Source organism: Hemitrygon akajei, chromosome 5, assembly GCF_048418815.1.
Source record: "Hemitrygon akajei chromosome 5, sHemAka1.3, whole genome shotgun sequence".
Classification (NCBI taxonomy): Eukaryota; Metazoa; Chordata; class Chondrichthyes; order Myliobatiformes; family Dasyatidae; genus Hemitrygon; species Hemitrygon akajei.
In genome coordinates, this window is record NC_133128.1 from 194,293,366 (window position 1) to 194,318,950 (window position 25,585).

The window sequence follows — 25,585 nt, forward strand, 5'->3', positions numbered from 1 at the left end:
TGGAGTCTTGCTCCATACTCATAACACCCTCTGAATGAATATGTTCCTCCTCGTATTCACCTTAAACCATGACCTCTAATTCTAGTCTCACTGAACCTCAGAGGAAAAAGCCTGCTTGAATTTGCCCTATCTATACCCCTCATAATTTTGTGTACTTCTGTCAAATCTCCAACACTCCAGGGAATAAAGTCCTAACCTGTTAAACCTTTCCCTTTAACTCAGGACCTCAAGTCCTGGCAACATCCTTGTAAATTTTATCTGTACTCTTAATCTTATTGATACAGTTCCTAAAGGTAGGTGACCTAAACTGCACACAGTACTCCAAATTAGGCCTCACTAATGTCTTAAACAAATTTAACGTAACATCCCAGCTCCTGTACTCGAAAGTTTGATTTATGAAAGACAATTTGTCAAAAGCTTTCTTTACAACCTTATCTCTCTGTGGCACCATAAATCTGCGTAAGTGTCCATTTCTTACTTGAAGCTGTAATTTATTGTGCCATTACCGGATTCTTGTGGTCGTTATCTTTTTCTATACAGGAACGTGATCTCAGGCTATTGTGTAGAAATGCTGTTCAAATAATGAATATTATTTACCTGCTATATTTTATTACTATTTCATCAAAACTATTATACATAATTTAGAAGAGTCAGTTGTTTGTTACTAATTGTCCTGCTACTAATCTTCCTTCCACTGATAATTAAGATTTTTTTTTAAAAAAATTTTAATTATCTGAAGAAGAAGGCAGATGGAATGGTGGATTGGCACAATGAGTCATTAAGAATAAAAACATGTACAAGGAAATAAGTTATAAACAAGTTACCCGGTATGAAAATAGAATTGTACAGCTCTGAAGTCAATTATAAATATTGGGTGTGTATAGTCAAGTTGTGCCAAACGGCCTATTTTCCTGCAGTAAAACTCTATGACTCTAGAAATGACCAGATTTATCCATCTGTTTCTTTTCTCGGAAAAGTACGTTTGCTGAAGGTATCGTCAGAGGAGCTGGCAGAATTTTTGTCTAAAAATACGCAAAATCTGAAACACATTCGGTCATTAAAATGACAAAAGTCCTGTCAGATACAAGGATAATGAGATTTTTAAATCTTTAACTTTGCTCTCTTACTGTACTTTCTAACCATCTTTTCTAGATCTTTTATAGACTGCTTAATCACAAACACTACATACTGTTCAATCGAAGGGCTCTGTCTGTCTTTGGATTATGGTATTAATGAATTATGATTCTACAGTTGAAAAAGCTAGTATACTGTTTGTTTTAAATAATGGAAAATAGAAACTGCTATGCATAGACAATTTTTATTTGTTAGTTCTTTCAACCTTGATGTTTTAGATTGTGCATGTTTAGTTTGCTTATTAGCTGTAACAATATAGTCTTCAATGTAAAATTAAATTGTACTGTATATCTATAATAGAATTTGTTCAATTTACAATATCTCTTGTGTCAATTTGTAAAATTACACATCTACCCATAAATGTAATTTAACATTTGTTTAAGTCAGAACACTTAATGGTTTGTCATTTCTAAGGTTAAGTAGTTTCATTTCAGGTTTGGTACAAAGTTCTAAAAAAGATTTTACAACCTAACCTTGGGCATGTCTAATGATAATTTGTCAGTTAACGGTTCTCATCTATAGTTTTAGTCTCCAGAACCATTGCTGCTGGTCCCCCATCTAGGATTTATTCTTGTGCATTGCCACCACACTGCTGCACACATTTAGAGTCAGTCACAGAAAAGTACAGCACAGAAACAGGCCTCTGGGCCACCTAGTCTGTGCTGAAACCGTTTAAACTGCCTACTCCCTTCGGCCTGCACCAGGACTGTAGCCTTCCATGTCCTTACCATCCACGTACCTATCCAAACTTCTCTTAAACGTTGAAATCAAACTCGCATACACCACCTGTGTTGGCAACTCATTCCACACTCTCACAACCCTCTGAATGAAGATGTTTCCCCTGATGTTCTCCTTAAACTTTTCACCTTTCAGCCTAAAATTATGACACATTTGGATAGCAGTAGAAGGATCAGTCCGAGTCAGCATGGATTTATGAAGGGAAAATCATGCTTGACTAATCTTCTGGAGTTTTTTGAGGATGTAACTATGAAAATGGACAAGGGAGAGCCAGTGGATGTAGTGTACCTGGACTTCCAGAAAGCTTTTGATAAAGTCCCACATAGGAAATTAGTGGGCAAAATTAGGGCACATGGTATTGGGGGCAGAGTACTGTCATGGATTGAAAATTGGCTGGCTGACAGGAAACAGAGTAGCGATTAACGGGTCCCTTTCGGAATGGCAGGCTGTGACCAGTGGGGTACCGCAAGGTTCGGTGCTGGGACCGCAGCTGTTTACAATATACATTAATGATTTAGATGAAGGGATTAAAAGTAACATTAGCAAATTTGCTGATGACACAAAGCTGGGTGGCAGTGTGAAATGTCAGGAAGATGTTATGAGAATGCAGGGTGACTTGGACAGGTTGGGTGAGTGGGCAAATGTATGGCAGATGCAGTTTAATGTGGATAAATGTGAGGCTATCCACTTTGGTGGCAAGAACAGGAAAGCAGATTAATATCTAAATGGAGTCAAGTTAGGAAAAGGGGAAGTACAACGAGATCTAGGTGTTCTAGTACATCAGTCAATGAAAGCAAGCATGCAGGTACAGCAGGCAGTGAAGAAAGCTAATGGCATGCTGGCTTTTATAACAAGAGGAATTGAGTATAGGAGTAAAGAAGTCCTGCAGTTGTACAGGGCCCTGTTGAGACCCCACCTGGAGTATTGTGTGCAGTTTTGGTCTCCAAATTTGAGGAAGGACATTCTTGCTATTGAGGGAGTGCAACATAGGTTCACAAGGTTAATTCCCGGAATGGCGGGACTGTCATATGTTGAAAGATTGGAGCGACTGGGCTTGTATATACTGGAATTTAGAAGGATGAGAGGGGATCTGATTGAAACATATAAGATTATTAAGAGATTGGACACACTGGAGGCAGGAAGCACGTTCCCACTGATGGGTGAGTCCAGAACTAGAGGCCACAGTTTAAGAATAAGGGGTAGGCCATTTAGAACAGAGATGTGGAAAAACGTTTTTCACCCAGAGAGTGGTGGATATGTGGAATGCTCTGCCCCAGAAGGCAGTAGAGGCCAAGTCTCTGGATGCATTCGAGAGAGAGTTAGATAGAGCTCTTATAGATTAGCGGGGTCAAGGGATATGGGGAGAGTGCAGAAACGGGATACTGATTGTGTATGATCAGCCATGATCACAGTGAATGGCGGTGCTGGCTAGAAGGGCCAAATGGCCTATTCCTGCACCTACTGTCTATTGTCTATAAACCCTTGAACTCTAGTTGTAATCTCAGTGGAAAAATCCTGCTTGCTTTCACCCTATCTATACCCCTCATAATTTTGTATATCAAATCTCTTCTCAATTTTCTACATTCTAAGGAATCAAGTCCTAACCTATTCAATCTTTCCTTATAACTTAGGCCTTCCAGACCCTTTATAAAATCTTTATAAATTTTCCCTGCACTCTTTCAACCTTATTTACATCTTTACTGTAGCTAGGTGGCCAAAACTGCACACAATACTACAACTTCAACAAAACTACTCAATACTTGGATTTAAGAAGGCCAATGTGCCAGAAGCATCCTTTACAACCCTATCGATCTGTGACACCACTTTCAATGAATTTTATCACTCAGTAACAACATGCTTTTTCACATGGTGTAATGACACCTTTCTCCACCTTACCACTTCCCTATTTTGAATATGTCACTGTGCCTAAAATGTTACACTTGACTGACAATTGGTAACAAGTACATAGAAGTTTCTTCCAACTTGTACAAGGAAGGCTAATGCTATTTTTTCCATCACCTATCACCTCTACTCCCCAGACAATAATTCTGCTCCTATGCAACCTTCTGATTCTTGCAAACATCTGAAGTTTGCCATCTTTTTAAGATATTTCACCTCAGGTGAGCACTTAAGTCAGCCTTTGCTATATCTGCCTATTTCCCCTTTCGAAGCGTTGTCTGATTCTTCCCTGCTTAGACTCAGCTGCTGCTGACATTGTCATTTATGCTTTTTACTTATAAACTTGACTATTCTAAACCAGGGGTTCCCAACCTGGGGTCCACAGACCCCTTGTTTAATGGTATGGGTCCATGGCATAAAAAGAGGTTGGGAGCCCCTATTCTAAATATTTCTGGCCACTGCCCTCTCTCTGCTCTCCATAAGCTTGATGTTAATCAAACCTCTAATATCTATGTGCTGTCTCATACCAAGTTTCATACTAGCTGACTTGTATTGGCTCCTGGTTTAGGAACATGGTGCTTTTTATGAGGTATGTCAATGATTTGGACTATAGGATTAATGGTTTTGTGGCTAAATTTGCCGATGATACAAAGCTAGGTGGAAGAGCGGGCAGTGTTGTGGAAACAGAGAGCCTGCAGAGAGACTTAGATAGTTTGGGGGAATAGGCAAAGAAATGGCAAAAGAAATACAATGTTTGAAAGTGTATGGTCATGCACTTTGGTGGAAGAAATAAATGGGCAGACTATTATCTAGATAGGGAGAGAATTCAAAATGCAGAGACACAAAGGGACATGGGCGTCCTTGTGCAGGATACCCTAAAGGTTAACCTACAGGTTGAGTTGTTGGTGAAGAAGGTAAATGCAATGTTGGCATTCATTTCAAGAGGTATAGAACATAAGAGCAGGGATGTGATGTCGAGGCTCTATAAGGTGCTCGTGAGACCACACTTGAAGTATAGTGTGCAGCTTTGGGCTCCTTATTTTAGAAAGGATATACTGACATTGGAGAGAGTTCAGAGAAGAGTCACAAGAATGATTCCAGGAATGAAAGGGTTACCGTATGAGAAACGTCTGGCAGCTCTTGGGTTGTATTCCCTGGAGTTCAGGAGAATGAGTGGGGATCTCATAGAAACATACTGAATGTTAAAAGGCCTGAACAGATTAGATATGGCAAAGTTATTTCCCATGGTAGGGGAGTCCAGGACAAGAGGGCGCGACTTCACGATTGAAGGATGTCCACATAGAACAGAGATGCGGAGAAATTACTTTAGTCAGAGGGTGGCAAGTCTGTGGAATTTGTTGCAACGAGCAGCTGTGGAGGCCAAGTCATTGTGTGCATTTAAGACAGAGATAGATAGGTTCTTGATTAGCCAGTGCATCAAAGGGTATGGGGAGAAGATGGGAGTGGGGATGACTGGAAGAATTGGATCAGCCAATCAGTGGAGCAGACTCAATGGGCTGAATGGCCTACTTCTATTGTTATGGTCTTATATCATTTTTAAGCATTTTAAAACTTGTCTTTTCACTGCACTGCTGCCAAAGAGAACAAATTTTACATCATTTAAATCAGTTATAATAGGCCTGATTCTGACTTGTTTTCTAATACCAGTCTAAACTTCTTTGTTAAGCCCCTTTTAGACTCTTAATAAAACTTGCTGCTCTGATGCTTTTGGCCAACTTTCCTGGCATCCACAGTTGGAAATTTTTGTTCAATATTGCTCCTGTGAAATAGCTTGCGACAGTTTTGCTCCCTAAGGGTGCTGTATAAATATAAATTATTCTTGAACCTCTGATGCATAGCACTTAGATATTGAGTAATAGTCCCACATAAAATGATGCATTATTCACTTACAGAATTCAGTTTTTATTAAACAAAAAACTTATTCTCAAAATACAAGGCAGTATTCATTTCTACTGTTTCCTATCTGCTTTGACAGAGGTGAAGAATTTCTCTTTCAGCTGATGTACATCATGTGCTGATGGAACAGTTTTTATTGGAGGCTTCCAGATATTAACTCAGTAAGATAATTAATGTTTACCCATTCAAGATCTAGTTTGGCTTATAGGGAATCTCTGTGGTAATAGTTGCGCTGCTCTCTCCTTTTCGGAAGTAGAAATGATAGGACTTGGCAAACATTAACAGAATGTTTATGCAGCATTGTATTCAAGATTCCATGCGGTGTACTAGTAATGGTAGAAACATTATAGATTCTGGAGGAAGCAGTGTTTACCGGAGGGATGACGTGCATTTGCCTAGCTTATTGAGCATGGTTGGATCCAGGCACATTGTGAGTGCTTCATTAACCTGACTAGAACTTGACTTAAGAATAAAGACTTAGGAGTTGACTATGAATTATTTGTCACAGAGCCCCTTGCCTCTGCCATCTTTTTGATAAGGCAGTTGATGCTAGATCTTAGTCAGTGGTGACCCAGTCATTTTGATAGTGTGGTACTTGGCATTCATAATCTATTGAAGGAGCAGAGAAGCAGATGGACCTCCCAGTAAAGCAGGGTGTTCTTTACCCAACTCAAGCCAGAAATTTGACCAAATATTTTTCTCAGCCCAAAGATGGATGTTGTTTATGTCTTCATGTAGGCTACTGTTAGCTGAATCCAAACCTACGTAGTGATTCCTCAACATTTCCAGCTTTACAGTATTAACAAACTGTTAATGCAGGGCAAAAACAGCCATTCAATTGGATATATAGTAGCTGTGCTGACTTACTTAAAGAATAATATTGCTTGGTTTCATATGCTTGTGGTTTGCATATGTCACTTAAAGTTCAGTAAGTATTTGTACTTAAGATTCATATTTAAGAAAATGTAGAAATAAATGGGGGTGATCTGATTGCTGTTAAAGAGGGTATTTGAAATGTGACTGAATATTCTAGGCTATTTTTGAGGAATAACCTGAAGGAAAAAGGATGTTAATGGTGAGTGAGATTAGTACAGAAGTGAGAAATCATATTTCCTCAGAAGATCAATAGTGAGAATCAGATTGGGTGGAGATGAAAACAGCAAAGAAAAAGAACACAAGAGTGTCAATCGATATCCTGTCAACAGCTACACTATAGGACAGAGTACAAATGAAGAAATAATGGGAGCTTGCACAAAAGGGACTTCAATCTTTTAACTTAATTTTATGCTTTTTATCAATTAAATTGATTAAACCAGCCTTGAGCACGAGTTCATGGAGCATATTCAGAATATGTCAAAATAGTAAACCTGGAACAAGCTGTATTAGATTTGGTTATGTACAGTGAGGTAGGATTAATTAGTAATTTTATGGTAAGTTTTCCTCAGGGCAAGAGTGATTTTAATAACATTTTTAAATTGGATACAAAAGTATAAAAGAAAAAATGAAACTCATGTTTTAATTGGAAATAAAGGCAACTGCAAGAGTATGAAGGCAGGTAGAAGATGAAATTCTCAACAACGATATTTCCCATTGAAAAGTAAAGACTCTAAACCAGGGTTCCCAACCTTCTCCATGCCATGGACCAATACCATTGAACAAGGGGTTTGTGAACCCCAGGTTGCGAAGCACTGCTCTAAACAAATGGTGTGTGATATTGAGGATTCCCGTGCTAGTAGTGGGTTTGAAGTTTGGGGAGTTTGAGAAATGAGTGAAGGATGATTTAAAAATAAAACGTGAAGAATCTTTATTATCACCAACCCCCTTCAAACTAATCTTAAAACCTGAATTTCAGTCCCGCCAACCCCACTGCACCTAATCCATCCTCAATTCTGACCGATCCAGATTGTCAGTTATCACAAGCCCTCAGTGTCAACAATGATCTAAAATTCAATTGGCCAGAAAAAAAGTTAGAGGATAGGAATATATTATCACACTAAGAGTTGGTAGGAAAGTGGTCTCTGGCATGAGAATACCAAACAAAATTATGTACAGAGTAAACATGCCTAGAATGAAGAGTTTCTGTTTAAAATCCAAATTCTGTCTGTTATTCTCTATAATATTTACATCTTATTTTATTGCAGGTTCATTGTGGTCATTAACAGGAGCAGTGCTATATGCCGTTTATATTGTCATGATTAAAAGAAAAGTTGATCGAGAAGACAAACTCGACATTCCAATGTTTTTTGGTAAGGTTGACAGTCAAACAGCTTACTGTATAATTCTCTTAAATAATAAAATCAACTATAGTTGTTTCCTATGTTACGAACCCCGTAACTGGGTCACTTACCAGCAAAGATAGAGAGGTCCGTTGAAGTCTGATGGTACTATTTTTAACAGTATTTATTGGTAAAAATACTATCAGTGCAAACATACAGATAATATACGTCGTCAATACTAAATCTAAAAGTGCGGGTATAATAATAATCAATAAGAAATAGCTCTATCGTTGTCTAGGGGATAATGTATTGTCCGATGGAAATATAAAAGTCACTCAGTTTATGCAGGCTGCAGTCAAGAGAGAGATTTTTAGAAACTTGCTGGCTTTTCCTTTTATGATTTCGATCCTTCGAGAGTTCCGTTGGTGTGGCCGGTCACTTGTGGCCTCTCCTTTAGCTAAAGCCGTTCTTCCGTGGCAAGCCCGCCAATTCCCAGGCAAGGGAAAAGGATGCACGCGAGCCCTCCACTGGCTGTCGCTATTAAACGCTGAAACGGGGTTTGTAGCGTTTCTCCTGGTGCGTCTAAAGGGGTTGTTCCCCAGACCCTCTTTTATCCTTACTCACGGGGTCTCAGATGTCAATCAGGTTGGGATGATGCAATCCCTCAACCAGCCCACTCTGGTCATCCCCTGAGGGGCTTCAATGAATAGTACAGTACACAATACACAATTCCGTCTCCAAGAGACAATGGCCGTTATCCGTGACTTTGTCTTGCTGAGTTCAGGACACATTCCAAAACCTGTGTATTCTGGACGTCTCTCTCTCATTTCCTGGGTCCCAGACCCGAATTAATAGCGATCTTGCGATTCTCAAGAAGGAGGGGGCTACTTTGTACCCTTCGGCCCCTCAGAGTTGTGGCACATTCGTAACACCTAAATTGATTTAGTTTATTGCTGGTTAGTACAATTTGTGTTTATCCATTTGAATTGGGTTTTCTAATGGCAAATTTAATAAACCTAAAACTTATAATGTACAGAGTATTTTGAAGGGAGAGGATGAACAGCCAGAAGTCTTGGTACACGTTGAAAAAGGGAGGAGGTCCTGAAGAGAGAATGCAGGGAGTTGGGTAGGAAGCTGAAAAGCAGGACCTCCAGGGTAGTAATCTCAAGATTGCTGCCCTGTGCTATGTCCTGACAAGTGGAAGAATAGCATGATCAGGCATGTTAATGAGAGACCAGTGTAGGGGGCAGGGCTTCGGGGTCCTGGGTCATTGTGGCCTCTTCTGGGGGGGGGGGGTGGGGAGTGGTTACAACCAGTACAAAATGGACAGGTTACACCTGAACCCAAAGGGGTCCAATATTCTAACAGACAGGTTTAATAGAGCTGTTCGGGAGGGTTTAAACTAATTTGGCAGGGGGATGGGAACTGGACTGACAGACAGACAGACATACTTTATTGATCCCAAGGGAAATTGGATTTTGTTACAGTTGCACCAACCAATAACACAGTAGAAATATAGCAAAATAAAACCAAAAATAATTAAATGATAATAAGTAAATTATGCCAAGTGGAAATAATTCTAGGACCAGTCTATTGGCTCAGAGTGTCTGACACTCCAAGGGAGGAGTTGTAAAGTTTGATGGCCACAGGCAGGAATGACTTCCTATGACACTCAGTATTGCATCTCGGTGGAAAGAGTCTCTGACTGAATGTACTCCTGTGCCTAACCAGTACATTATGGAGTGGATGGGAGACATTGTCCAAGATGGCATGCAACTTGGACAGCATCCTCTTTTCAGACACCACCGTCAGAGAGTCCAGTTCCACCCCCACAACAGCACTGGCCTTACGAATAAGTTTGTTGATTCTGTTGGTGTCTGCTACCCTCAGCCTGCTGCCCCAGCACACAACAGCAAACATGATAGCACTGGCCACCACAGACTTGTAGAACATCCTCAGCATCGTCCGGCAGATATTAAAGGACCTCATTCTCCTTAGGAAATAGAGACAGCTCTGACCCTTCTTGTAGACAGCCTCCATGTTCTTTGACCAGTCCAGTTTATTGTCAATTCGTATCCCCAGGTACTTGTAATCCTCCACCATGTCCACACTGACCCTTTGGATGGAAACAGGGGTCACCGGTGCCTTAGCCCTCCTCAGGTCCACCACCAGCTCCTTAGTCTTTTTTACATTAAGCTGCAGATGATTCTGCTCGCACCATGTGACAAAGTTTCCCACCATAGCCCTGTACTCAGCCTCATCTCCCTTGTTGATGCATCCAACTATGGCAGAGTCATCAGAAAACTTCTGAAGATGGCAAGACTCTGTGCAGTAGTTGAAGTCCGAGTTGTAGATGGTGAAGAGAAAGGGAGACAGGACAGTCCCCTGTGGAGCCCCAGTGCTGCTGACCACTCTGTCTGACACACAGTGTTGCAAGCGCACGTACTGTGGTCTGCCAGTCAGGTAATCAATAATCCATGACACCAGGGAAGCATCCACCTGCATCACTGTCAGCTTCTCACCCAGCAGAGCAGGGCAGATGGTGTTGAACTCACTGGAGAAGTCAAAAAAGCATGATCCTCACAGTGCTCGCTGGCTTGTCCAGGTGGGCGTAGACATGGTTCAGCAGGTAGACGATGGCATCCAACTCCTAGTCGGGGCTGGTAGTCGAACTGGAGGGGGTCTAAGTGTGGCCTAACCATAGGCTGGAGCTACTCCAGAACAAGTCTCTCCAGGTCTTCATGATGTGGGAGGTCAATGCCACCGGTCTGTAGTCATTGGAGCCACTGGGGCACGGCGTCTTCGATACAGGGACGAGGCAGGACGTCTTCCACAGCACAGGAACCCTCTGGAGACTCAGGCTCAGGTTGAAGACATGGTGAAGTACTCCACATAGCTGAGGGGCACAGGCTTTGAGCACCCTGGGGCTGACACCATCTGGGCCTGCAGCCTTGCTTGTGTGGAGACGTTTCAGCTGTCTTCTCACCTGTTCAGCTGTGAAGCCCACTGCGGTGGTATCAGGTGGGGTAGGGGTGTAGTCATGAGAGCAGGGTGGAGGGCTGTGAGGAGGGGTAGGAGGGGAGAGTGGAGTATGTGTTGGTTGGGGGCCGACAACAGATGAATCATGTGGGGGATGGGCAGGAGCCACAGTGTCAAATCTGTTGAAGAACAGGTTAAGTTTGTTGGTCCTGTCCACTCTGCCTTCAGCTCCTCTGTCGTTGGTTTGCCGGAACCCAGTGATGGTCCTCATCCCACTCCAGACCCCTTTCATGTTGTTCTGCTGGAGTTTCCACTCAAGCTTCCTCCTATACCTGTCTTTAGCCTCCCTGATCTTGGCTTTCAGGTCCCTCTGTATTGTCCTCAGCTCCTCCCTATTTCCATCTCTAAATGCCCTCTTTTTAGTGTTCAGGATGGCCTTAATGTCCTTTGTTACCCATGGCTTGTTATTTGAATAACAAAGGACAGTTCTTGCCGGAACATTGCAGTCCACACAGAAGTTGATGTAACCAGTGATGCACTCTGTGAGCCCATCAATGTCCTCTCCATGTGGCTCACAGAGTGCCTGCCAGTCTGTCACCTCAAAACAACCCTGGAGTGCCTCATAAGCCTCCCCCAACCATTTCCTCACTGTCCTCAAGTGAAAACAGAAATAAATCAAAAGATAGCATACAACAGAGATGATAGAAAGGACAGACAGGTGATGAGGCATAATCACAGCCAGTGGGATGAGTTACAGGGCAATAGGGGCATGATGCAGTTAAAACAGAAAGCAATGAATACTGGATTGAAAATGTTATTTGAATGCATGCAGCATAAGAAATAAAATGGATGATCTTGAACTTCAACTACAGATTGGCAAGTGTGACATTGTAGCCATCTCTGAAACTTGGCTAAAGGATGGCTGCCATTGGGAGCTGAACGTCCAAGGATATACGGTGTACTGGAAAGATAGGTTAGTAGGCAGAGGGGCTGGTGTGGCCCTGTGTATAAAAAATAATATTAGATTAGAAAGAGATGATATAGGATCGGAAGCAGTAGAGTCTCTAGGTTGAATTAAGAAATGACAAGGGTAAAAGGACCCTCATAGCAGTTGTATACAGGCATCCAAACAGCAACCAGGATGTAGATTACACATTACAGCAGGAGACAGAAAAAGTGTGTCAGAAGGGCAATGCCATGATAATCATTGGGATTTTAATATGAAAGTGGATCGGGAAAACCAGGTCAGTACTGGACCTCAAAAGAGAGATTTGTAGAATGTCTAAGGGATGGCTTTTCAGAGCAGCTTGTTGTTGAGCCCACTAGGGGATCGGCTGTGCTGGATTGGGTGTTGTGTAATGAGCTGGAGATGATAAGAGAGCTTAAGGATAAGGAACCCTTAGGGAACAGTGATCACAATATGATCGAGTTCACTTTGAAATTTGAGAAGGGGAAACAAATTCCAATGTGCCGGTGTTTCAGTTTAAAGAAAATTACAATTGGTTAAGAGGGGAATTGGCCAAGGTTGACTTGAAAGAGACACTAGCAGGAAGGATAGCAGAGCAGCAATGGCTGGAGTTTCTGCAAAAAATGAGGGAAGTGCAAGACGGATATATTACAAATAAGAGGAAATTTCTGAATGGAAGAAGAACACTACCGTGGCTGACAAGTGAAGTTAGAGCCAAAGTAAAATCAAAAGAGAGGGCATACAAGGAAGCCAAAGCTAGTGGGAAGATAGAGGATTGGGAAGCTTTTAAAAACTTGCAGAAGGAAACTAAGAAGGTCATTAGGATGGAAAATATGAATCATGAAAGGAAGCTGGTGACTAATATCAAAGAAGATAATAAAAGCTTTTTTAAGTATATAAAGGGTAAAAGAAAGTTGAGGGTAGATATAGGACCAATAGAAAATGATTCTGGAGATATTGTAATGAAAGATGCAAAGATGGCAGAGAAACTGAATGCATATTTTGAATCAGTCTTCACAGTGGAAGACATCTGCAGTATACTGGGCATTCAAGACTGTTCAGGGAAGTATGTGCAGTGAAAATTATGACTGAGAAGGTGTTCAAGAAGCTTAATGGTCTGAGGGTGGATAAATCTCCTGGAGCTGATGGAATGCACCCTCAGGTTCTGAAGGAAGTAGTTGGAGAATTTGCAGACGTGTTAACAATGATCTTTCAAGAATTGATAGGTTCTGCCATTATACTGGATGACTGGAAAATTGCAAATGTTACTCTGCTATTTAAGAAGGGTGGGAGGCAGCAGAAAGGAAACTATAGACCAGTTACCCTCACATCAGTGGTTGGGAAGTTGTTGGAATCAATTGTTAGGGATGAGATTACGAAATACCTGGAGGCACATGACAAGATAGGCCAAAACCAGCATGGTTTCCTGAAAGGAATATCCTGCCTGACTAACCTGCAACAATTTTAAAAGGAAATTACAAGCAGGGTAGACAAAGGAGATGCAGCAGATGTGGTGCACTTGGATTTTCAGGAGGCCTTTGATAAGGTGCCACACATGAGGCTGCTTAGCAAGATAAGATCCCATGGAATTACAGGGGAGTTCCTAGCGTGGGTGGAGCTTTGCCTGACTGGCAGAAAACAGAGAGTGGGAATAAAGGGATCCTATTCTGACTGGCTGCCAGTTACCAGTAGAATTCTACAGGAGTTGGTGTTGGAAACACTGCTTTTTACGATATATGTCAATGATTTGGACTATGAGATTAATAGATTTGTAGCTAAATTTGCCGATGATACAAAGATAGATGGAATAGAGGGTAGTGTTGAGGAAACGGAGAGCTCTCAAAGATACTTAAATAGTTTATGGAATGAGCAAAGAAGTGGCAAATAAAATACAGTGTTGGAAAGTGTATGGTCATGCACTTTGGTGGAAGAAATAAATGGGCAGACTATTATTTAGATGGGGAGAGAATTCAAAATGCAGAGATGTAAAGGGACTTGGTTAACCTCCAGGTTGAGTTGGTGGTGAAGAAGGCAAATGCAGTGTTGGCATTCATTTCTAGAGGTATAGAATATAAGAGCAGAGATGTGATGTTGAGGCTTTATAATAAGGCACTCGTGCGACCACACTTGGAGTGTTGTGTGCGGTTTTGGGCTCCTTATTTTAGAAAGGATATACTGACATTGGAGAGGATTCAAAGAATATTCACAAGAATGATTCTAGGAATGAAAGGGTTACAGTATGAGGAACGTCTGGCAGCTCTTGGACTGTATTCCCTGGAGTTCAGGAGAATGAGGGGGGGATCTCATAACAAACATTCTGAATGTTCAAAGGCCTGAACAGATTAGATATGGCAAAGTTATTTCCCATGGTAGGGGATTCTAGGACACGAAAGCATGACTTCAGGATTGAAGCATGTCCATTTAGAACTGAGAGCGGAGAAATTACTTTAGTCAGAGGGGGTAAATCTGTAGAACTTGTTTCCAGGAATGGCTGTGGAGGCCAAGTCATTGGGTGCATTTAAGGCAGAGATAGATTTTTGATTAGCCAGGGCATCAAAGGGTATGGGGAAAAGGCAGGGGAGTGAGGGTGACTGTAAGAATTGGGTGTGGGTGACTGGAAGAATTGGATCAGCCCATGATTGAATGGTGGAGCAGACTCAATGGGTCGAATGGCCACTTATGCTCCTATATCTTATGGTCTACTAAAATGGTTTGAATAATTCAATTCTATAGGTGGATTAAAATAACTATTGAATTAATGTGCATTGTGATATTTTTTATCATTCCAAATCACAAGTCAGTATATGAATGAAGATTTAACCTGCCCTAGCATTGCACCGTGTTTCCTGAAAAACATTCAGATCCAATCTGATCAATTTATTTTAATAGCTTCATTATGTATTTAAAATATTGACTATACTGTTTCAGTGGTGAGTAACTGAAGTACTGTTTACTGAATTATTATTTTAAGTCACTAATTACTTCAACATAATTTAGTGCTTTTACTCCCTGGGCCACAGTTCAGCTCTTCGGTCTATTTAATTTTTTCATTTGTGCTTGCACAAGGTAATGATAGTCCGTGTAGAAATTCATCACTCTTCACTACAATGAAGTGTTAAAGCTGCAGCTGCAGCAAAATTGGCTTCATTTATTTATAATCCCCACAGGTTTCAAGTCTCTAGGTACAGTCAGATTCAGATTCATTTATTTATTTATCACATGTGGCAGCATGGTAGTATTGTGGTTAGCACAACACTTTACAGAACCAGCAACCTGGGTTCGGTTCCCGCATTTGCCTGTAAGGTGTTTGTACATTCTTTCTGTGAATATATGAGTTTTTCTCCAGGTGCGCCAGTTTTCTCCCACAGTCAAAAGACGTACTGGTCCTGACGAAGGGTCTCGGACATTTCAGCGGATGCTGCCCTTCCTGCTGAGTTCATCCAGCCTGTTTGTACGTGTTGATTTGACCACAGCATCTGCAGTGTACTTTGTGTGTACCAGTTAGTAGGCTAATTGGGCACTTTTCACTTGACTTTTCTTCATTCCACTCTTACTTTTCTCTTTTTATCCTATGCTTGAATTTACCTTTATCCACACTTCTCTCTTTTACTTTATCCATACTTCTCCAATCTGTTGAACTCACCCTCCTATTCTTTAGATTAATGCCCTATCCAAAGCCCTAGTTATGCAATTCCCTCAGATCCAGGTCCCATCATGGTTCAGATGGAGCCCATCCCATTGGAATAGCTCCCTCTTTCCCCAATACTGGTGCCAGTTTCCCATGAATTCAAACCCACTTCTCCCACACCAGTTGTTGAGCCACGCATTTAACTCTAATCTTGACCCTATGCCAAATTGCACGTGGCTCGGGTAGTAATCCAGACATTACCACCTTTTTGGTACTGCTTTTTAATTTAGTCCCTAGGTGCTCAAATTCCATCAGTAGAACCTCTTTCCTCGTTCTACCCATGTTATTGGTATCCACATGCACCATGACAACTGGATCTTGCGCCTCCCACTGCAAATTCCTCTGCAGGACAGATATGTTGTCCGGAACCTGAACACTAGATAGGCAACACAGCCTTTGGAACATGACAGAGAACTCTGTCTATTCCCTATCTATACTGTGCCGAATTACCACTACATTTCTCTTCTTTCCCCCCTCTGGAATGGCTCCCTGAACTACAGTGCCACAGTTAGGTTGCTCATCCTTCCTACAGCCCTCACTCTCATCCACACAGGGAACAAGAATCTCAGACCTGTTGGACAAACTCAAGGGCTGAGGTGCCTCCAGCACTGTCTTTGGATCCCACTACCCACCTCACTTGCAGTCACACCCTCTTGTCCCTGACCACAGACCGATTTGAGGCAGCTAATCAAATGGATGTGACTACCTCCTGAAACAGAGAATCCAGGTAACTCTCCACCTCCCTGATGTGCCACAGTGTTTGAAGCTCAGATTCCAGGTCATCAACTTTGAGCCTGAGTTCCTCAAGCAGCCAACACTTGCTACAGATGTGGTCACCAGGAACCACTATGGTGTCCACCAGCTCCCACATCATGTAGCTACAGCACATCACCTGATCCTGCATCATCCCTACTTATTTAATAATGGTAATTTAATGACTTTTTATTCAACCACTACAAAATCCTGCTACTGACCTGTGCCTCTTCGCTGAAGCTTCTTGAGCCAAAGCAAATTCCCACTCCTACACTAGTCCACTCACACAATGACCACTCTGCTTTAATTTTACTTGTTCCTGCTAATGAATCGCAAATTGATTGGTCGCTACTAATGCACCAAGCCCCGCGGAGTCTTTTTTCTGTTGTTTTCAGGAGCAGTTGATTTAAAAACCGGTCGGGACCAGCCTGCAACACATACCATATAACCATATAACAATTACAGCACGGAAACAGGCCATCTCGGCCCTTCTAGTCCATGCCGAAGGCTTACTCTCACCTAATCCCACTGACCCGCACTCAGCCCATAACCCTCCATTCCTTTCCTGTCCATATACCTATCCAATTTTGCTTTAAATGACAATACCGAACCTGCCTCTACCACTTCTACTAGAAGCTCATTCCACACAGCTACCACTCTCTGAGTAAAAAAATTCCCCCTCATGTTACCCTTAAACTTTTGCCCCCTAAGTCTCAACTTATGTCCTCTTGTTTGAATCTCCCCTACTCTCAATGAAAAAAGCCTATCCACGTCAACTCTATCTATCCCCCTCATAATTATAAATACCTCTATCAAGTCCCCCCTCAACCTTCTACGCTCCAAAGAATAAAGACCTAACTTGTTCAATCTTTCCCTGTAACTTAGGTGCTGAAACCCAGGTAACATTCTAGTAAATCTCCTCTGTACTCTCTATTTTGACATCTTTCCTATAATTCAGTGACCAGAACTGTACACAATACTCCAAATTCGGCCTTACCAATGCCTTGTACAATTTTAACATCACATCCCACCTCCTATACTCAATGCTCTGATTTATAAAGGCCAGCATACCAAAAGCTTTCTTCACCACCCTATCCACATGAGATTCCACCTTCAGGGAACTATGCACCATTATTCCTAGATCACTCTGTTCTACTGCATTCTTCAATACCCTACCATTTACCATGTACCTTCAAGGTTGGCAGAGGTGAAGCAAGTGAAACAAGTTAGTCAGTTTATCAGCCAATATAAGCAAGGTTTGCTTTAGGGGAGGGAAGTGCCTTGTGAGAAAAGTGCGAGCCTTTGGCGAGAAGGCTGAGGGAGGAGACGATGCTACAGTTGGAGAGGGTGAGAGGTGGTGAAGAGATGACAGGTAAACTGATTCAGTGTGATGCTTGCCTGATGTGGGAGGTCAGGGACACTGATGGTGCCTCTGGCTGCTACAACTGTGGAAAGTGTGCCCAGGTTCAGCTCCTAAAGGACCGTGTTGGGGCACTGGAGAAGCAACTGGATGACCTCAGGTTCATCTGGGAAAACGAGTTTTCTGGACAGGACCTATAGGGAGATCGTTACACTGAAGATACCAAAAGAGAGAAGGGGGGTTGATGATGAGGAAGGGATGGATACTTGGAGTACAGGAAACCCCAGGGGATGTATCTCTTGAAAACAGGTTCACCCTCTTGGAAGCTGTCGGGACAGACGATACTGCCAGTCTGAGAGGCAGACAGGTCTGCGAGTCAAAAATTGGCACTGAAACAAAGCCGAGAAGACAGGCATCAGGCAGAGCCGTGGTAGTAGGGGACTCCATAGTGAGAGGTACAGAAATGGGTTTCTTGCAGGGCATCCTCAAGGGTGAAGGTGAACAGCCAGAAGTGGTAGTTCATGTCGGCACAAATGACGTCGGGAAGAAGAGGAAAGAAATTCTTCAGCGTGACTTCAGAGAAATTGGAAGAAGGCTGAAAAGCATGACCTCCAGGGTGGTTATCTCTGGTTTGCTTCCAGTTCCTCATGCTGGTGAGGGCAGGAACAAGGAGATAGGGGATCTGAATGTGTGGCTGAGGAGCTGGTGCGGGAAGTGGGGATTTAGATTCTTAGACCACTGGGATCTGTTTTGGGGTAAGGATGAATTGTACGAAGGAGACGGGTTGCACCTTAATAGGCGGGGGACCAGCATTCTGGCAGACGGGTTTGCCACTCCTACATGGGTGTGTTTAAACTAAGTAGTGAGGGGGAGGAGACGAACTGGAAATATAAGGATGGAGTTAAAGGGAAAGAGAGAATAAGAAAAGTTAAGAAAGACAACAGAACTAATGGGGCAGAAAGCTCAGGAAGGGATCGGAGAGTATGGCCAAGTGCAATAGGGACCGATGTGAAAGGTGAGAGGAGTAATGGATTCAAGGTATTATATATGAATGCACAAAGTATAAGAGATAAAGTAGATGAGCTTGAGGCTCATTTGGAAATTGGCAAGTATGATGTTGTAGGAATAACAGAGACAAGGCTGCAAGAAGACCAGGGCTGGAAAATGAATATTCAAGGGTATACGTCCTATCGAAAGGACAGACAGGTGGGCAGAGGGGGTGGGGTGGCTCTGTTGGTGAGGAATGAAATTCAGTTCCTTGAGAGGGGTGACGTAGAATCAGGAGATGTAGAGTCAGTATGGATAGAACTAAGAAATTGTATGGGCAAAAAGACCCTAATGGGAGTTATCTACAGGCCCCCAAACAGTAGGCTGGATATAGGGTGCAAGTTGAATCAAGAGTTAAAATTGGCATGTCGCAAAGGTAATGCTACGGTTATGGGGGATTTCAACATGCAGGTAGACCAGGAAAATCAGGTTTGTACTGGACCCCAAGAAAGGGAGTTTGTGGAGTGCCTCAGAGATGGATTCTTAGAGCAGCTTGTACTGGAGCCTACCAGGGAGAAGGCAATTCTGGATTTAGTGTTGTGCAATGAACCAGATTTGATAAGGGAACTCGAGGTGAAGGAGCCATTAGAAGGTAATGACCATAATATAATGTTTTAATCTCCAATTTGAGAGGGAGAAGGGAAAATCGGAAGTGTCAGTATTACAGTTGAACAAAGGGGGACTATGGAGCCATGAGGGAGGAGATAGCCAAAGTTGACTGGAAGGATACCCTCGCAAGGATGACAGTGGAACAACAATGGCAGGTATTTCTGGGAGTAATACAGAAGGTGCAGGATCAGTTCATTCCAAAGAGGAAGAAAGATTCTAAGGGGAGTAAGGGGTGACCGTGGCTAACAAAGGAAGCCAAGGACAGTATAAAAATAAAAGAGAAGAAGTATAACATAGCAAAGATCAGTGGGAAGCCAGAGGATTGGGAAACTTTTAAAGAGCAACGGAAGATAACTAAAAAGGCAATACGGGGAGAAAAAATGAGGTACTATTGTAAGCTAGCCAAGAATATAAAGGAGTATAGTAAAAGTTTCTTTAGGTATGTGAAGAGGAAAAAATTAGTTAAGACCAAAGTTGGGCCCTTGAAGACAGAAACGGGTGAATTTATTATGGGGAACAAGGAAATGGCAGACGAGTTGAACAGGTACATTGGATCTGTCTTCACTAGGGAAGAAACAAACAATCTCCCAGATGTAAGAGTGGACAGAGGACCTAGGGTAACAGAGGAACTGAAGGAAATTCACATTAGGCAGAAAATAGTGTTGGGTAGACTGATGGGACTGAAGGCTGATAAATCCCCAGGGCCTGATGGTCTGCATTCCAGGGTACTTACGGAGGTGGCTCTAGAAATCGTGGACGCATTGGTAATCATTTTCCAATGTTCTATGTGGATTGGAGGGTAGCTAATGTTATCACACTTTTTAAGAATTGAATGGGAGAGAAAACGGAATTATAGATCAGTTAGCCTGACACCAGTGGTGGGGAAGATACTGGAGTCAATTATAAAAGATGAAATAGCGACACATTTGGAAAGCAGTAACTGGATCGGTCCGAGTCAGCATGGATTTATGAAGGGAACATCATGTTTGACTAATCTTGGAATTTTTTGAGGATGTAACTATGAAAATGGACAGGGGAGAGCCAGTGGATGTAGTGTACCTGGACCTTCAGAAAGCCTTTGATAAGGTCCCACATAGGAAATTAGTAGGCAAAATTGGAGTACATGGTATTGGGGGTAGGTAATGACATGGATAGAAAATTGGTTGGCAGACAGGAAACAGAGTAGGGATTAATGGGTCCTTTTCAGAAAGGCAGGCAGTGACTAGTGGGGTACCGCAAGTCTCGGTGCTGGGACTGCAGCTATTTACAATATACATTAATGATTTAGATGAAGGGATTAAAAGTAACATTAGCAAATTTGCAGATGACACAAAGCTGGATGGCAGTATGTAATGTGAGGAGGATGTTATGAGAATGTAGGGTGACTTGGACTGGTTGGGTGAGTGGGCTGATGCATGGCAGATGCAGTTTAATGTGGATAAAAATGAGGTTATCCACTTTGCTGGCAAGAACAGGAAGGCAGATTACTCTCTGAACAGTGTCAAGTTAGGAAAAGGGGAAGTACAACGAGATCTAGGTGTCCTTGTTCATCAGTCACTGAAAGTAAGCATGCAGGTACAGCAGGCAGTGAAGAAAGCTAATGGCATGTTGGCCTTCATAACAAGGGGAGTTGAGTATAGGAGCAAAGAGGTTCTTCTGCAGTAGTACAGGGCCCTGGTGAGACCACACCTGGAGTTTTGTGTTCAGTTTTGGTCTCCAAATTTGAGGAAGGACATTCTTGCTATTGAGGGAGCGCAGCGTAGGTTCACGAGCTTAATTCCCAGGATGGCAGGACTGTCATATGTTGAAAGATTGGAGCGACTGGGCTTGTATACACTAGAATTTAGAAGGATGAGAGGGGATCTGATTGAAACATACAAGATTATACAAGGGATTGGATGCGCTAGAGGCAGGAAACATGTTCCGGATGTTGGGAGAGTCCAGAACCAGAGGCCACAGTTTAAGAATAAGGGGTAGGCCATTTAGAACGGAGTTGAGGGAAACTTTTTCACCCGGAGAGTTGTGGATCTGTGGAATGCTCTGCCTCAGAAGGCAGTGGAGGCCAATTCTCTGGATGCTTTCAAGAAAGAGTTAGATTGAGCTCTGAAAGTCAGCAGAGTCAAGGGATATGGGGAGATGGCAGGAACAGGGTACTGATTGTGGATGATCAGCCATGATCACAGTGAATGGCAGTGCTGGCTTGAAGGGCCGAATGGCCTACTCCTGCATCTATTGTCTGTTGAAACACTTTGTTATACAGGAACAGTATCGTTGCCATCAAGGATGTGCAACAGAGGTTAACCAGTTTGATTTCTGACATAGGAATATTGTCATATGATAAAAGATTAGGTAGACCAGGCACATAATCTGGAGTTTTTAAAAAAAAAGGGAAGTTAATCTTTTTGAAAAATACGTGTTTCTTTTGGGACAGAATAGATGCAGGGATGATAGATCCCATGGTAGTATAGCTAGATTTAGGGGTCACGGTCTCAAAAAGTAAGGGGTCAGTTATTCTTGGCTGAGATGAGGACAGATTTTATTCACTTATTTGAAATACAGCATGAAACAGACCTTTACCGCCCTTTTAGCTGCATCACCGAGCAATCCCTGATTTAACCTTAGCCTAATAATGCACAGGACAATTTACAACAACTATTTGACCAACTGGTACACCTTTGAACAGTGGGAGAAAGCCAGAGCACCGGGAGGAAACCCATGCAGTCACGTGGAGAATGTACAAACTCCTTACAGACAATGGTGGGAATTGAACGCAGGTCGCTGATAGTGTAAAGCATTCTGCTAATCACTACTTCACTGTTCCTCTTCATCTGGAGGACAGTGAACCTGTATTCAAAAGAGCTGTGGAGGCTCATTCAGCTAATCCATTAAAAATAATATAGGTTTTGTAACATTAAGTGAAATGACAGATTGGTGTGGGGCAAGAAAACATCACTGTGGTAAAGGATCAACCATGATTTTGTTGAATGGTGGAGAAGGTACATAGTGTTGAATGGCAGACTCCTGCTTTGATTTCCTGTGTTCTTGAAATGGAATTTTGCCTCTACTCATCTTTTGAAGCAATAGTGTAGACTAGGGTTTCACAACCTTTTTATGCCATGAACCACTATCATTAAATGAGGGGTCTGTAGACCCCGGTTTAGACATTTGGAGTATTGCCACAACCAGTGGATTAGATCAAAATTCTACAGCAGCTATGGTATCCAGTTATGAATGATAATGGATAATTACACCTGATTTGGCAGAGGTTTTGTGAACCTCCCTAACCTTAGTAAATATGGGGGTGAGCATATAAATACAGAAGGCACTGAAACACGTTCAGGTGCATTTAACCAAGTAGATGATCTATATGGACCTATTCCTGAGGACCCCAACTTCCCCAAAGTTGCTACTCAGCCGATTTCTTTAACTACATTTGCTGTGAAGCAACTGGATTGATTTGATGATATGGCCCTTTTCTAAGAATCTTGTACTTTTTGTATATCTTTTTCACAGCTCCACTAATTCAAATTAAATTATAGGTCACTGCCAACAAAACTGTGTTTCCACTTGCTTTCCATCTACTTGTCCAACATCATCACCCAAAACTTGGTCAACCACCTTGTGGGAATTTCACTTAATGGCTAAAACATTTCTTCAGAGTATATTTTAAAAATATATATCTTTAGACTGATCTTGTTTAATTTACATAGTTTGAAATCCCTGCATTACTGTTTTGTTTTGAAATGTATGTATCTTTGCACTTTATTTCCTATTCTACTTTTCCTTTGACTAACTGAAGGTCCGGCATTATAATTACCTTGTTTTTAATTCTTCCTTCCATATGTTTTTATGTGATCATTTTCTCTTTCTGTAGCACCATTGAACCAAATTGTGATTTGATTGGTTGCTTGAAATATTCACCGGTGGTGGTTACATTTGTGCATTTTTGTTACGTGTTTGTAGGTGGCCACTGAGTCCATATTATGTCACCATCTATAAGAGTCCGCACATTCCAAGTTCTAAAAAATATCAGTTTTGTATGTTTTCAACTGCTGTTGGGGTAAACTGCCTGATGTTGTGGGACAACCAATGTTTTGGACATCTTTTCTAGTCCCCTCCCTCGTCTGAGGGTAAAGAGTGCTGCTCCTAAAAAGGACTGCTCGGTCACCTGGAATATACCAAACTCCTTTGTGCCTAATTGAACAACCCAATTCCACAGTCTACCTACGGCATCTGTCTGAAAATCTCATATTCCAGTCCTTTAGCCTATTTTGGTAAAACTAAATAGACAAAGTAATTAAATACTATACTGAAATAAATATTCCCAGATTTAGTGGGAATCTTCTGGTTTGAGAGGGCACTGGTGAACCTCTCAATTTCTGATGGTGGCTAACGAAACAAGGATAGCAACTAAGTACTTTGATGACCATATTTCTCTGGCAAATAATCATCAAAAGTAATAGTCTGCAACATCCCTTCAGTGTGGCAGAACCCAGACAGCGGACGTGCCACCGAGAGCGTGGAAGAACATGAAAGATTGGGCACAGACCAAATCGAATCTGCTGGGTCCAAGCGCCAGACACAACTGAACACAATGTGCAGATGGAGGTTTACAGGCTGAATCAAGGCACGAAGTCTGGCGTATCCAAGCACCAAGACCCATTGTTCAGGCGGAGATTTAAACGCCGGGCCTGATTGAAAATATCAAGGTGTCAGGACCTGAGACAATATACGGGTTGGTTCGGGTCCTTGCTTGATGTGTTTACTCGGCTCTGCACTGAATTATGGCTCTCAGACTCTTTTTTTCTGAAGTGCTATTTGCTTGCGGTTACTGTTCGCATGATTTTTTTATTGCACTTTGGGTGTTCAGTGGCAGTGGTCTTTTGTACAGGTTATCTTACTCTCTTATTTTCTTATTTTGATTCGGAGCAAGAAAGCTGCGGGTAAACGGCGAAGGATTTCTGGAGTGAAGGCAGTTTTACTACTCAGGGTAAAAGAGAGGCAAGACTGCGCAGGCGCGTGACATCAGCCAGTAGAGCGGGAAAGGTTTAAAAAGAAGACCGCCATATCCAGCGGGCAGCAGAGTGATAGGGCTTTGGCTTAACGGGTTTAGGCGGTAATGGGGCGAAGCGTGGTAGGTTTACCTGTGTTAATTGTGGAAAGGAAGTAGTATGTGTGTGAGGCTTGTTTTCTGTGCTATGTGTCAGATGTTGGAGGTCCTGGAGTCTCCCAGCCTCCTGGACCGCCATATCTGCACCCGATGTGTCGAGCTGCAGTTCCTAAGGGACCATGTTAGAGAACTGGAGATGCAGCTTGATGACCTTCGTCTGGTCAGGGAGAGCGAAGAGATGATAGAAAGGAGTTATAGGCAGGTGGTCACACTGGGGCCACAGGAGACAGACAAGTGGGTCACAGTCGGGAGGGGGGGAGGGGGGAAGCAACAGTGGCTGTGCCTCTGGCAGAGTCCGGCCCTGTGGCTCAGAAGGGTAGGGAAAGGAAGAGGAAGGCAGTAGTGATAGGGGGACTCTATAGTTAGGGGGGTCAGGCAGGCAATTCTGTGGATGCAGGAAAGAAACTCGGATGGTAGTTTTCCTCCCAGGTGCCAGGGTCCAGGATGTTTCTAATCGCGTCCAAGATATCCTGCAGTGGGAGGGAGAACATCCAGAGGTCGTGGTACATATTGGTACCAATGACATAGGTAGGAAAAGGAAAGAGCTCCTGAAAAAAGACTACAGGGAGTTAGGAAGGAAGTTGAAAAGCAGGACCACAAAGGTAGTCGTGGCTATCCCTCGCGGTCGAGGATGATGGTCTTTGTTCCGTTTCCACAGAGCGAAGACGCCTGTGCGTGTATTTGTTTGACGTGTATTTGATGTTGCACTCCAAGAAGCACACGATACTTCACAAATCAACCAACTGATTCCAATGGCATGGAAACCACGATGATTGGAGTTGATGGATTTGTTGCAGCCTTCATCCGCCTTCACAGCCGTTGAGTTTGAAGTAACTTTGTCCGCCTGTTCCATCGTTGAGGTCTTGGTTGGATTGTTCTTTGTCAGGCACCTCACCCTCGACCTTACCGCCATGGGTGACCCTACCAGGAGCATAGCTCCAGACAACATCGCTCTCGGGATCTCAGGACCACACAAGCTTCTCCACTACAACAAGGTGATAAACCGTAGAGAACACCGCAAAGGTGGTAATCTCGGGATTACTGCCTGTGCCACGTGACAATGAGTACAGGAATAGAATGAGGTGGAGGATAAATGCGTGGCTGAGGG

At 42.6% G+C, this 25,585-nt stretch overlaps 1 protein-coding gene across 6 annotated transcripts in view; it reads left to right on the forward strand.

The window, feature by feature from the left end:
- Positions 1-25,585, forward strand: part of LOC140728603 (solute carrier family 35 member F5-like) — a 177,998-nt gene that overhangs the window by 100,442 nt on the left and 51,971 nt on the right. For 3 of the 6 annotated variants that reach the window (XM_073047585.1, XM_073047586.1, XM_073047588.1), the window contains one exon: positions 7,830-7,934. The exons of 1 other annotated variant lie outside the window; for it this stretch is intronic. In XM_073047585.1, coding sequence (XP_072903686.1) covers positions 7,830-7,934 — 105 coding nt within the window. Of the gene's footprint in view, positions 1-7,829; positions 7,935-11,755; positions 11,858-25,585 lie in introns of those variants that run through there. 2 more of the 6 variants (XM_073047589.1, XM_073047591.1) reach the window with 1 other exon arrangement.